Genomic DNA, 14,060 nt, shown 5'->3' with positions numbered 1-14,060 from the left:
TTCTTCTTCTTCTTCTTCTTCTTCTTCTTCTTCTTCTTCTTCTTCTTCTTCTTCTTCTTCTTCTTCTTCTTCTTCTTCTTCTTCTTCTTCTTTCCAATCAGACCAGCAAGTTAGCTCCAAAGTTCCCCGGGCATTCTATTGTCTAAACAGATTGGTTACAAACAAACATGTGACTTCCTGTTGATCATAACAAACATCATTAACCCTGTAAATACGGAAGTGTTTTGACTTGTAACACCCAACTGTGTGCACTCACCAGCCTGGAAGTCATGGTGACGTCCGGACACCCCTAGTGGGGCTACGGCATTTCAGAGAGGTGGCTTGATATTACCCGCCTCTGCGTCCCGGCCCTGGTATTTCTTGGAGGTTGCCCTTCCAAGTACTTGCCAGGGTCAGACCTGCTTAGCTTCCAAGATCTTATGAGACTGGGCTGGGTGCCCAGCTCCTGTTTATGCCTTGCCACTTGCCCTGTTTCTCTCATGGATGCTTTCCTCCTCGTCCCACACTCTCAGAGGACTCTCATATGGGGTAACATAGAGAAGAGGAAGAGACTGGATTTATACCCGCCCTTCACTACCCGAAGGAGCCTCAGAGGGGCAGACCATCTCCTTTCTCTCCCCTCCCCACAACAGACACCCTGTGAGGCAGGTGGGGCTGAGAGAGCTCTCGAGAGAGAGAGAGCTGCTCCTGAGAGAACAGCTCTGAGAGAACTGTGGCTTGCCCAAGGTCACCCAGCAGCTGTATGTGGAGGAGTGGGGAATCAAACCCGGTTCTCCCAGATTAGAGTGCACGCTTCTAACCACTACACCAAACTGGCTCTCTGTTAGATCAGTGCAGCCCATCAAGGGGAACCTTGAGAGCTCTTGGTTTCCTTTTGCCAGCCTAAGCAGAAGTAAAAATTGTGGGATGGGTGATAGTGAGCTCCACAGGCCACCTTACGTGCCTCTCATGCAGGCTGTGCACGGCCCCAAGACCCATGAGATCCCATCAGCCTGCTTCTGGCCCACAGTGCCCTCTAGTGGTGCACTGATCTTTTGCCTGAATTCTCTGATCTGTCCAAATGTTCTGGCTGGGGCACCAAAACACAACCTTTCCCTGACCCCTGTCCTCCCATTGTCCCCTCCCGTTCCTCCATGAACTCAGTGCAGTTTCATGCCACTGGCGCGTGGTTCAGTGATTCAGTCCCCCCCTCCCGCCATTAAAGTTTCATCATGACATCCTGCCTGTTTTTAAATAAAAGATGGCCCCCTGGCAAAATGCACTATTACCTTCTCATAACGTGTTAATAGCAACCAGAGAAGACTTACGGAATGGCTAATAACTCTGTCAAGCCTGGCATAAATTCCCAGGCTTTGATTTTAATACTTTTTTGCATTTGCTTCAAAAAATCAGACACTTCCCAGTATCGAAGGGAATATTGTTCGTAAAGGTCTCTGACCTTGCATGTCGCCTGTGCCCCACCGTCTCATCCCCCATGTGATTCGAATTCTAAACAGCCATATAAATCAGCTGTTCGGGTAGGGGGGAGAGGCTGAGTGTGGACTGAGGCGGTGGTGCTGATGAAAAGGGGTTTAAATCTGCCCCCCCCCCCATGCCGTTTCCTGCTAGAACTCCCCTTCCCCTTGGCTGTTTTAAATTCCGGAATGGAAGAAAGGCAAACTAAGTATAATATTGCTCCTGCCCGAAATGAGGGACAGGTGGATTTCTGAGATTTTCTTCCTCGATCGTTCCTTTTATCGCTGCTTCCTGAATTCTAGTTTAAGTAGGAGAATTTCTAAAATTAATTCCAGGAAAATGTCACGCGCCATTTCCCGTCATTCTTAACCCTTTCTGTTCATACGTGGCCAATTTCAGACAGCCTTTGTAATCTGTTTTAGTAGCTGGCTGCTAACGGTTTTTTTGTGTCATTTCAGACACAACCGTTTTAGCAACCGGCCGCTACGCATTTTATTTACCTTTTCATACAAAGCCACTTGCACCCGGTTGGCAAAGTGTGGTCAAACCGTTCTTGAGGTGAACGGCTTTCTTCTGTTTCCACCTCTTATTTGGGCTTCTGAATCGCTGTGGTGTGCTGTTTAAAATGTCTGCAGTGCTTTCAACAGGGCCATGCTTTTTCCCTTGCCCTTTTTCACTGTGCAATCTTTATCAGACTTTTTTTGAATGTTCTAAGTTAAGCGCTATAGCGCTAGACCCATATAGCACTTCAGCGCTACAGTGGCACCATTGAGATGCATTGAGAAGTGCTATATGTATCTAGCACTATAGCGCTCAACTTAGGACGTTCAAAAAGAAAAGTCAGAAGAACAGGGCCATAGCCGGTCGTGAGGGTGTCGGGTCTGTGCCCCCTATTGATCAAGGGGAGCACCAGCCAGCAAGTCCCCGGTGAGCTCCAGAGCCAGCCAGCCAAACGCAGTGAGGCACCAGGGCGGGCCTTTCTCTAATGGCTCGCCCCGGTGCCTCACTGCATCTGCTTGGAGAGCCGAGAAGGCAGTCTTCTCAATGAGGACCCACAGTGACTTGCAACGTGTCTCATTCTCCATTTTATCCTCACAACGACCCTGTGAGGTAGGTGAGGCTGAGATGGTGTGACCGGTCCCAGCAAGCTTCCGTGGCAAAGTGTGGGATTTGAACCTGGAACCCCCAGACACTAGTCCTGCACCGTAACCGTCACACCACACTGGCTCCCCGCCACTTGCTTTCTTCCCACCTTATTGTGGAGCTTCAGCTTCTGAACACTCAAATGCAGCATGTTTAAAGTTTGTTCCTGAGCAAGGATTTGAACCTGGGTCCCTGTCCAGCACTTCATCATAAAACCTGCCCCCACCTCCCGACTGCTGGTATCCCAAGGAGGTCTCCCATTCCAAGTACTTGCCAGAGTCGACCCTGCTTAGCTTGGAGTTCAGGCGTGCGGCCAGCAGCCCACCTGCAGCTGCCCCTACTGCAAGATTTAAAGGGCCTTCCAGCTGACTGGCGGGAGCATGTGACCCGCTAATCAGCTGGAGGGCCCCTTAAATCTTGCGGGAGGGAGGGAAAGGGGAGGCTGCGCATGCCTGCGCTCCAAGCGGCAAATTTGCAGCTTGGAGTGCAGGTACGCAGCCCCCTTCGCTTCCTGCCAAAAGCATTTAAAAGGGCCCTTTAAATGCTTTTGGCAAGAAGCGGGGGATGCCAGTCCCCAACGTGATGCTATCACTTCTGCATGACATCATCATGTCGGTGGCGTCCCCACCCTCTTCCGTAATGCCCCCCCCAAAGTCCGCCACCAGGAAGGGCCTGGCGAACCCTGTCCACTATGCCCCAGTGGCGTCGCAAAGCTCCGCTGTTAGGCGAGGGTAAAAGTCCTCAGCTCTATCCTGGATGGCCGAGGCTATGCAGAATCGACCCTGGTTAGGGTTGCCAGCTGTAGGTGGGGGGGAACCTGGAAATTGTGGGGGGGTGGAGCCTGAGCAAGGCAGGGGTTTGGGGGAGGGGCCTCAGCAGGGCACAGTGCCACAGAGCCCACCCTCCAAAGCAGCCGTTTTGTCCGGGGGGACTGATCTCTGTCGCCTGAGATACCAGGAGATCTCCAGGCCCCACCTGGAGGCTGGCAACTCTAGCCCTGGCTAGTACTTAGATAGGAGACCATCAAAGAAGTCCCGGGTCGATACGCAGAGGCGGGCGACGGCAAAGCACCCCCGTCCACCTCTTGCCTTGGAAAACCCCTGCAGGGCCGCCATAAATCTGCTGGCTCCTTCCAGCGGAGACCCAGGGTCCCTTCTAAAGAATCCAGTCTTCCTTCTGTGCCCTTAATGTGCCTCAAAAAGAGAGCTGGGCTTCTGGAGGGGGAAGCCGGCCAGGCGTCCACGGGGAGCCCTTCATCTCCCCCCCACACCCATGCCTGCCTCTGCAATCCCTCCCCCTCTGCGTGGGCACACAGACACACACACACACGCAGTCGGAGGTTGTGAGTCAGCAATGCCAAGACCGTGTGGCTGTCGCTCCCGTCAGCACCCCGCTCGGCGCAGCCTGCAGTGCGCCGGTCTCTCTCCCCAGCCTGAATCAGCAGAGAGTCTGACCTCCTTTCCCAGACCTCCCCCCTCCCACGCTCACTGCAGAACAAAAAGTGGGGAAGGGGAGGGCGGGGAAGGCCCTCAGAGGCTCCGTGGGAACCCTGGGAGAGACGCACCGTGCCCGGGATCCTAAACCTTGCATTTCCTCCTGGAAAGAGGGCTATAACTAGGGTTGCCACCCTCCAGGTGGGGCCTGGAGCTCTCCTGGGCACCACAGCCGATCTCCGGGTGACAGCAATCCGTTCCCCCTTGAGAAAATGGCACCTTTGGCAGGTGAACTCGATGGCATTGTGCCCCACTGAGGTCCCTTCTAGCTTCGCCACCTCTGGTTTGGGAAATAGCTGGAGATTTTGAGAGTGGAGCCTGGGGAGGGGGCCACAGCAGGGTGTAACGCCAGAGAGTCCATCCTCCAAAGCAGCCATTTTCTCCCGGAGAACAGATCCTGGTTGTCTGGAGATCCAGTGTAATAGAAGATGCTTCTCCAGGCCCCCCCGCAGGTATTTCTAACTCAGAATTGCCAACCCTAGCCATAACAGCAGGGCTGCCAACTCTGAGTTTGGTAATGCCTGGAGATTTGGGGGTTGGAACCTGGGGAGGGCAGTGTTTTGGGAGGGCAGGGATCTCAGCAGGGTATAATGCCCAGGGGTCATTTCCTGCAGGAGCGCACAGGAGCGGAGCTCCGGCAGTAAAGAGCCCAGGGGGTGGGCACATGCAACAAGCCCCGCCCCCTGCTCCCAGCAGCCCCGGGCCACGAGGAGCAAGAAGCAGATAGGTAAGTTGCAGAGCCCCCCCCCCATACCTAGCAATCCAAAACAGTCCAAAATAGTCCAGTGGCACCTTTAAGACCAAGTTTTATTCAGGTACAAGCTCTCCCTCCTCTGCCAGGACAGATCTGCACGTTCCTCCCCCCCAAAACAGCTAGTAATCCAAAATAATCCAGCGGAGCCTGAGCGGTGGGTGTTGCCTTCTGACACACTTCCGGTGATGTCAGGGGGTGTGGCACATGCAAATAAGTTATGTGAATGAGTAATGCTAATGAGCTCCTGCACCTCTTTTTCTACGAAATGACCCCTGGGGAGAGCATGTGAAAGGGGCAACTTTTTGCCTCCTCTGGGAAGAAAAGCAGTTAGAGGACGCCATTTTGAGCACAACTATGGCTGACAAAGAAGGGGTCATTCAACCCCTTTCCTCTCCATTGTTCAATATTCCAGCATCTTGCTTCTGCTTTTTATTTTTATTTTTAAAATAATCACGCCATCCCACGTAAGGAATACTTTGAAGCCTTGAAGAGTTGGGGGTCGTTCTGGTGGATGTGTGGTGACCCTGTCTATGGTACTGTGGGGACACACTCTGATAGGGTGTAGGGTTGACAGCTCTGGATTAAGAAATACCTGGAGATTTGGGGGGGTGGAGCCGGAGGAGGGCGGGTTTGGGGGAGGGCGGGGTCTTCAATGGGGCACAATGCCATAGAGTCCACCTTCCCAAGTAGCCATTTCCTCCAGGGGAACTGATCTCTGTCGCCTGGACACCAGCCGTAATTCCCAGGAGATCTCCAGCTGCCACCCTACACTCTGGCAAAGCATTTCCACTGCACCAGTGCAACGGTGGAGGAATACCACTTTCCCAAAACAGCAGGGTCAGTTTAGGGTGAGGCCTGGTGTCCTCCTGGAATTACAAAGGCACTCCAGACGACAGAGGCCAGTCCCCCTGGAGAAAATGGCGGCTTTGTCCCATACCACGGACTCTGTGGCACCCCACTTTTTCTGACCCCCCTCCCCTTTCAAAGCTCTGCCTCCCCCAGGCGCCAGCCCCAAATCTCCAGGAATTTCCCAGCCCTGAGTTGGCAACTCTGGGGTCAGTCCTGATTTCAAGGAGAGAGCGAGAAAGGTTTTCCCCCCTCACTCTTCTCCACTTATCTTCGAAGCGCGTGTCCAATCTGCGCCTGACAGCTGTCAGGGACCAAGGAACGGGGATTACTTAGCGCCCACTCGCCTTCCAGGCGAGAGAAAAACGCTTGCCGATAATTAAATCTCCCGGCTGGAAGCCAGAGGGGTGCAGAGAGGGGAGCCCAGAGGAACGGGGGAAGGAGAGGCGGCCCCGGGCTCAGGGGAGGGGGCAGAGTCCGGACTGGGAGCCCAAGTCGAAGGCCCGGATGGCGTTCAAAGGCGACTGGGTAGCAATTAAGTCTGCAGCGAGCTCCGGTTCTCCCACCAGCAGCACTACCTCAAACTCTCGTTATTTTCACAAATCTGCCGTTTGGAAGGCGTTCAAGTTTTTAGGGCTGGATAAAAGGAGCTGTAATAACATGGGCTTTTGGACTTCAAAGGGCTGGGGAAAGAGGCAGCCAAAGGCCTCCGCGAGGAGGACCCAGAAGTTATCTCTCTCTCTCTCCCTCCCGCTTTCTCTTTCAGCGCACGCACACGCGGAGATAATCAACGGCATCCTCTCCTCCTTTCCCAGAGACAGAAAGGGGTCCAGTCTTTTGACTGGCTGTGGTAAATGGGCTGAGGCCTTGCTACCGATAATTAAGAAGGTCTCCGGAGTAGGCCTCCATCGAACACCCTCCCTCAGAGTCATAGGCTTACCAACTAGCTACCTGGCTGCTAGTGGGGCGACTCCCAATCAATGTTCCCTCTAAGCTGTGGAGTATTGTGTGCAAAAATTCTACTTTGTGAGCTACTGGCATTAAAGCTGTGAGCGAGCGATTTGGCTGCTGCATAAATTAGGTTGCTCAGGAGCCATCCTTCCTGAGCTGAGACAAAAACTTGTGAGCTTGAGGCTAAAAAACTGTGAGCTAGCTCACACTGACTCAGCTTAGAGGGAACACTGCTCCCAATCCTTTGTTGGGTTCTTCTGGTGCACGTGCAAAGTGCGCGCGCCGCCATGACGTCATCCCAGAAGTGACTTCATCGTGTTTTTGATTGGGTTCTTCTGGTGCACGTGCAAAGTGCATGCACCGCGATGACATCATCCCAGAAGTGACTTCATCATGTTTCTGACATTGGGGGTGATGCTCTAGATTTTGGGCCTCAAAACCATAGAGTTTGGCCCAAAACTAGAACGTCACCCCCAAGGTCGGAAACACGACGACATTACTCCCAGGTGGCAGCGCCAGGAGAGGGCGTCTTGAGGTGGGGCTTCCCTCTCCGGTCAGCTGGGCCATGGTGGATTGGGGGCCCTGAAATCGGGGGGTCCCCTGGCCCTCATCGGGGGAATGGCAATCCTGTTGCCAACCTCCAGGTGGTGGCTGGAGATCTTCTGGAATTACAACTGATCTCCAAACTACATAAGTCACTTGTTATATATTTATTTAAAACGATTGTTCCACTTCAGCTGGAGCAAATGGTTGCTCTGGAAGGTGGACTGCAATGGCATTATACCCTATCAAGATCCCTTCCCTCCCTAAACCCAGCTCACCCAGGCTCTGCCCTCAAATCTCCAGGTATTTCTGAACCTGGAGTTGGCAGCCCTAGGACTAAGTGTGCAGCGGACCCGCATACTTTTCACATGTACAGTAGATGGGCCAAATGAGCCATAGAGCCTGGCTCAGTAAGGTTCTGTGGGTATAAAGTATAGCTCTCAGCCTCTAGGTGGAGCCTGGAGACCTCCTGGAATCATGAGTGATCGGGTCTGCTGAAGGAAGTGGTGTCTTTGGAGGGTGGACACACTGTGGGATTATAGCCCAATGAGATCCTTCCCCTCCACATATCCTGCCCTCCCCAGGCTCCACCCCCAAATCTCCCGAATTGTTTTCATTGGGAGTTGGCAGTCCTAGTATACAGCCCACACACCATTGCCAACTGGCTAGTTTGGTGTAGTGGTTAGGAGCGTGGACTCTAATCTGGGAGAACCGGGGTTGATTCCCCACTCCTCCACATGCAACTGATGTGGTTCAGTCACAAGCTCTCTCAGATCTGTTCTCTCAAGAGCAGTTCTCTCAAGAGCTCTCTCAGCCCAACCTACCTCACAGGGTGTCCGTTGCGGAGAGGGGAAGGGGCACGAGATTCTAAGCCCCTCCTCTTCTTCCTCTTCCTCCTCCTCCTCTTCTTCTTCCTCTTCCTCCTCCTCCTCCTCCTCCTCCTCCTCCTCCTCTTCTTCTTCTTCTTCTTCTTCTTCTTCTTCTTCTTCTTCTTCTTCTTCTTCTTCTTCTTCTTCTTCTTCTTCTTCTTCTCCTCCTCTACTGTCATGATGTATCCCCCCCACACACTCCTGGCCAATGGCTGGTTTTTCCTTATAATAAAAAGATTTTTTTATTTATATCTGACTTTTCTCCCCAGTGGGGACCCAAAGGCTGCTTACGTCAGTCTCCCTTCCCCTGTGTTGTCTGGGGTTGCCAGCCCAGCACTGGCATCCGGGCAAGAGATTGCAGGGAGCAAGGACCTACCCGACTGGCATCATGCCAATTTAACCATAGAGGTGTGGGTGAATCCTAGACCGTCACGTCGTTGTGATGATGTCACTTCTGGTTCATGCCGGGAAGGGACATTGTGACACTAGTGTGCTGCCAAATCATCTCCCCTGCTACCCTGTTGAGCAGCATTGGGAAACGAGGGGTCCAGGGCAGGACTTCTCCCAGTATAGCAGGAGATTGGACTTCCCTAATGTTTTCTGTGAGATTGGCAGAACCATATCTATGGCGGATACCTGCCTTTGCCACAAGCGGCCTCGGATGGCCCGCCACGACAGCCTCAGAGTACAGTGCAGCCACCCCACAGTCATAGAATCGTAGAACCACAGAGTTGGAAGGGGCCAGACAGGCCATCTCGCCCAACCCCCTGCTCAGTGCAGGATCAGCCTAGAGCATCCCTGACAAGTGTTTCTCCAGCCACTGCTTGAAGACTGCCAGCGAGGGGGAGCTCACCCCCCCCCAGGCAGCTGATTCCACTGCTGCACGACTCTTCCTGTAAAAGAGTTTTTCCTAGGATCCACCTGGTACCTTCCTGCCCTTAATTTAAACCCATTATTGCGAGTCCTCTCCTCCGCTGCCAACAGGAATGGCTCCCTGCCCTCCTCTAAGTGACACAGCCCTTCAAATACTTAGTGAGAGCAATCATGTTCCTCCATAACCTCCTCTTCTCCCGAGCCCCTCAGCCTTTCCCCGTAGGGCTTGGTCTCCGGGCCTCCCGATCATCCTCTTCATTCTCCTCTGCACGCGCTCCATTCTGTCTACATCCTTTTTGAAGCGAGGCCTCCAGAACTGCACACAAGACTCCAGGTGTGGCCTGACCGATGCAGTGTACACCGCTTCGACCCCCCGGCGCAACTGGCCTCCCTTCCCTACCCAGTTCTGCCGTTCACTCTGCCTCCCCTCTCTCTTTCCCACAGCTGCTACATAGACCAGCAGGTGACCCGGGTGGCCTGTCTGAACCTAACATCCTTTACGCCGGCAATGACAAGTGGTCCATCGACTCGCGGGTGCAGCTGCTGACCAACAGCGCCTCCGAATTCAGCATCGTCATCACCAACGTCGACATCTACGACGAGGGCCTCTACACTTGCTCCTTCCAGACGCAGGACAAGCCCCACACCTCTCAAGTGTATCTCATCGTTCACGGTACGGGCGCGGGACAGGTCACGTGAACACACGAAGCTTCCTTATACGGGGTCAGACCACTGATCTGTCAAGGTCAGTACTGTCTTCTGGCAGCAGCTCTCCACCGTCTCAGGCAGAGGTCTCTTCTATCACCTCCTACCTGATATTTGCAACAGGGGATTGTACCTGTGACCTTCTGCATGTAAGAACATAAGAGACACCATGTTGGATCAGGCCAGTGGCCCATCCAGTCCAACGCTCTGTGTCACACAGTGGCCAAAACCCGGGTCCTATGTTGGATCACGCCAATGGCCCATCCAGTTCACCGCTCTGTGTCACACAGTGCCCAAAACCTGGGTGCCATGTTGGATCAGGCCAATGGCCCATCCAGTCCAACGCTCTGTGTCACACAGTGGCCAAAACCCAAGTGCCATGTTGGATCAGGCCAATGGCCCATCCAGTCCAACGCTCTGTGTCACACAGTGGCCAAAACCCGGGTGCCATGTTGGATCACACCCATGGCCCATCCAGTCCAACACTCTGTGTCACACACCAAAACCTGGGTGCCATGTTGGATCACGCCAATGGCCCATCCAGTTCACCACTTTGTGTCACACAGTGGCCAAAACCTGGGTGCCATGTTGGATCACGCCAATGGCCCATCCAGTCCGACATTCTGCATCACTCAGTGGCCATACCCCAGGTGCCATCAGGAGGTCCACCAGCAGGGCCAGAACTCCAGAAGCCCTCCCACTGTTACCCCCCCAAGCACCAAGGATACAGAGCATCACTGCCCCAGACAGAGTGTTCCACTAGCTCTTGTGGCTAATAACCACTCATGGACCTCTGCCTCATATGTTTATCCAATCGCCTCTTGGAGCTGTCTATGTTTGTAGCCACCGCCACTTCCTGCAGCAGTGAATTCCACGTGTTAATTACTCTTTGGGTGAAGAAGAAGTCCTCCCTTTGATCTTGTGTAAAGCAGATGCTCTTTCACTGAGCTACAGCCCCTCCCTTTATCAAGAACACAAAAGCTGGCATATTTTGGTGTGCCAACAGGTTGCCAGCTCTGGATTGTGAAATTCCTGGAGATTCAGGGGGGTAGGGCCTGGGGAGGACGGAGTTTGGAGAGACTTCAGTGGGGTTTAATGCCATAGAGTTCACCTCTCAAAGCAGCCATTTATCCAGGGGAACTGATCTCTTTTAACTGGAGACCGGCTGTAATGCTGGGAGATTTCCATCCACTACCTGGAGACTGGCAGCCTTACGTATCAACGTCAGTGTTGCCTGCTCTGACTGGAAGCAGCTCTCCGTGGACTCCAATGGAGGTCTTTCGGGTCTCCAGCTTACCTGACCCTTTCCGCTGGACACAGTGGGGACTAAAAGTGGGACCGTCTGTCCTACAAAGTAGAAGCTCTGCCATTGAGCCACAGCCGCTTCCCAGTTTGGGTCCCATCTAGAGATGTGAAGGCCCGGATCAAGAACACAAAGCTGGCATATTTTGGTGTGCCAACAGGTTGCCAGCTCTGGATTGTGAAATTCCTGGAGATTCAGGGGGGTAGGGCCTGGGGAGGACGGAGTTTGGAGAGACTTCAGTGGGGTTTAATGCCATAGAGTTCACCTCTCAAAGCAGCCATTTATCCAGGGGAACTGATCTCTTTTAACTGGAGACCGGCTGTAATGCTGGGAGATTTCCATCCACTACCTGGAGACTGGCAGCCTTACGTATCAACGTCAGTGTTGCCTGCTCTGACCGGCAGCAGCTCTCCGTGGTCTCCGATGGAGATCTTTCAGGTCTCCAGCTTACCTGACCCTTTCCGCTGGGCACGATGGGGACCAATGTTTCCTCTAAGCTGAGTTAGTGTGAGCTAGCTCACAGTTTTTTAGCCTCCGGCTCACAGATTTTTGTATCAGCTCAGGAAGGATGGCTCCAGAGCAAACTAATTTATGCAGTATCCAAATCACTTGCTCACAACTTTAATGCCAGTAGCTCACAAAGTAGAATTTTTGCCCACAGGGCTCCGCAGCTTAGAGGGAGCATTGGTGGGGACTAAAAGTGGGACCGTCTGTCCTACAAAGTAGATGCTCTGCCACTGAGCCACAGCCGCTTCCAGTTTGGGTCCCATCTCCTACTTACTCGTATTTATTTGCTTATTGGTCTAACTTGGGAGTAGACAGGGTGTGGGGTGCACACATAATTCTCTTCATGGGTCCAAGGGTCTAGTCCAGTGATGACGGACCTTTTAGAGACCGAGTGCCTTGTAATAATTGTTTGGATACACATGCAAGTTGTGATAATTTCATGCCAAGTAAAAATGTCCATAGTCATATTTTATGTTCCTAAAGTAACAGAATGACTTTCAATCTAGAAAAGACAAAAGAAATGCTAATGTAGCATTTTTTTCAATTTTTCCAAAAATTTCTGTTTTTTCCCAAAAAAAAACTGGGGGGGAAACGGGTTTTTTTCCGAGCTTCAAAATTTCCAGAAATTTTACATCTCTAGTCCCATCTCCTACTTACTTGTATTTATTTGTTTATTGGTCTAACTTGGGAGTAGACACGGTGTGGGGTGCACACATACTTCTCTTCATGGGTCCAAGGGTCTAGTCCAAAGTCACACGATAGTTAGCCCCCTTGCTGAACCAAAGGTAGAGTTGCCAGGTCCTACCTGGCTGCCGGCAGGGGGACTCCCGACCCTTCCTGTAGTTCTTCCGGTGTGTGTACTTTGCGTGCGCACCGCAATGGCATCACCCGGGAGTGATGTTGTCGCGTTTCCAACATTGGGGGAGACACTCTAGGTTCTGGGCAAAACTCTATGGTCTTTTGGGCCTCGAAACCATAGAGTTTTGCCCAAAACCTAGAGCGTCAGCCCCAACGTTGGAAATGCGAGTGATGTCATCATGCCAGCGGTGCCGGGAGGGGGCTTCTTGGGGTGGGGCTTCACCACCAGCCAGCTGGACTGTGGTGGATTGGGGCCCCTGAAATCGGGGGGGAATGCCAACCCTAACCAAAGCACTTCTAGGTCTGGACGGGATCTGGGTGGACAACCAGTTGGGAAACCCTCTCCCCACTATGAGCCGTGCTCGGATGGAAGAAAGGCAAGAAATGAATTTACTAATGTTTGCTCTGTCCAGTACAGAGGTCAGGGAGTGTCAATAAAGGAAGCGCATGGGCGTCTGGGTAGCTACTGTCAGGCAGGGTGCTGGACTGGATGGTTTGATCCAATCAAGCCTCACCCCGGAGAGGAGTGATGAATTCTTGAGTTCCCATTGTAGAAGAGCCCGTCTCAGCAGATTCCACTTCCTTTGCCTTCGCGTGACCAGCTGCACTTCCTTAAGTGGTAACAGCGAAGGAACCCAGACTGTCTTTGCATGTGGTCGCTCTAAATGTCTGTATACAAACGTCCCCCCCTCACCACCCAAAAAAAGGGCCACACTTTGCCCTGGCCGAGGAATCTCTCACCAGCTGTCGAAGCAGCCAGAGTCTCCCCGCCTTTCTTCTGGCGCTTTTGCTGATTCTCAGCCGCCTCCGGGATTTCTGCAGCATTGGCAAAAGCCAGAACTGAAATGCTATCCACCCCGTAATTACCCCCCCTCCCTTTCCCCAGGGCTGCTGGAGCTGAGAAAAAGTGGTACAATAGGAGCTGATTGGACCTGGTCCGGAACGAAGCCGCCTTGGCTTCAGGAAACAGCTGTTCCCAGCTGCTCCATCATTCGCTGTCGCCTACGTCACCCCCCCCAACCTATGGGGGGGGCAGACAATGGGGATCATTAGGCCCAGTCAGGAAAAAGGCAATTTCTTTTTTTGGGCTCTTCCGCCTGGGGCAGAGAAAACAGCCATTGGGAATTAACCCAGAAGGCACCCAGTGCAGGGATGTGCTGAGGCGGCACTGGAAAGGCACCTGTTTCTGGGGTGGGGCAGCTGTTTATAAAATGTTTATCAAAATGCCTGTCATTATTTTAATATGTGTTGCAGGGACCTCCACCTCTCCGAGAGAGGAAGTGGTCCATCTCTGTTAGCGGCCCCCACGCCCCCCCGGTAAATTATTCCCCACCGTGGAATCCCTAGGTGTTTCCACAGTGCCTGTTTTCTCCAGAACTCTTTGTTTTCCCCTCAAATGGCGTCGCCCCGCCCCCAGCGTGTGACGTCACTTCCGGGTGACGCACACGCGGGGGTGGGGTTTCCCCCGGGCCCCGATTCCGCGGGAGCGGGAATCGGGGCTTGAAACAGGGGGAAATTCCGCCCCCCCGGGGGGATTTGGGACCCCTATCTCCTACTCAAGTCCTAAGCAGGGTCGGCCTTGACTTCTGCGATCTGAGGAGATCAGGCTAGCTTTGTTTAGAAGAAGGCTAGCCTGGTTTAGGATTACGCCATAAAAACGGTTCTTGTTTCACAGGAGCACCATCAAGGGATAAGGTGGGGAAATCATCTCTGAATTTCTGATTCTTGGCTGATTTTTTTTTAAAACAACTTGGCTCAAT

The 14,060-nt window shown here is 52.9% G+C and overlaps 1 protein-coding gene across 1 annotated transcript in view; it reads left to right on the top strand.

Annotated features, from left to right (window-relative positions):
* The window catches only part of IGLON5 (IgLON family member 5), a 67,008-nt gene that overhangs the window by 27,072 nt on the left and 25,876 nt on the right, over positions 1 to 14,060 (top strand). The window contains 2 exon segments of the mRNA XM_015412946.1: positions 9,372 to 9,412; positions 9,415 to 9,600. Coding sequence (XP_015268432.1) covers positions 9,372 to 9,412; positions 9,415 to 9,600 — 227 coding nt within the window.

The sequence above is a fragment of the Gekko japonicus genome, unplaced genomic scaffold (assembly GCF_001447785.1).
Source record: "Gekko japonicus isolate JY-2015 unplaced genomic scaffold, Gekko_japonicus_V1.1 scaffold1915, whole genome shotgun sequence".
NCBI lineage: Eukaryota > Metazoa > Chordata > Lepidosauria > Squamata > Gekkonidae > Gekko > Gekko japonicus.
The sequence above is the reverse complement of the archived record's forward strand: the minus strand, read 5'-3'. Positions and strand labels throughout refer to the sequence as shown.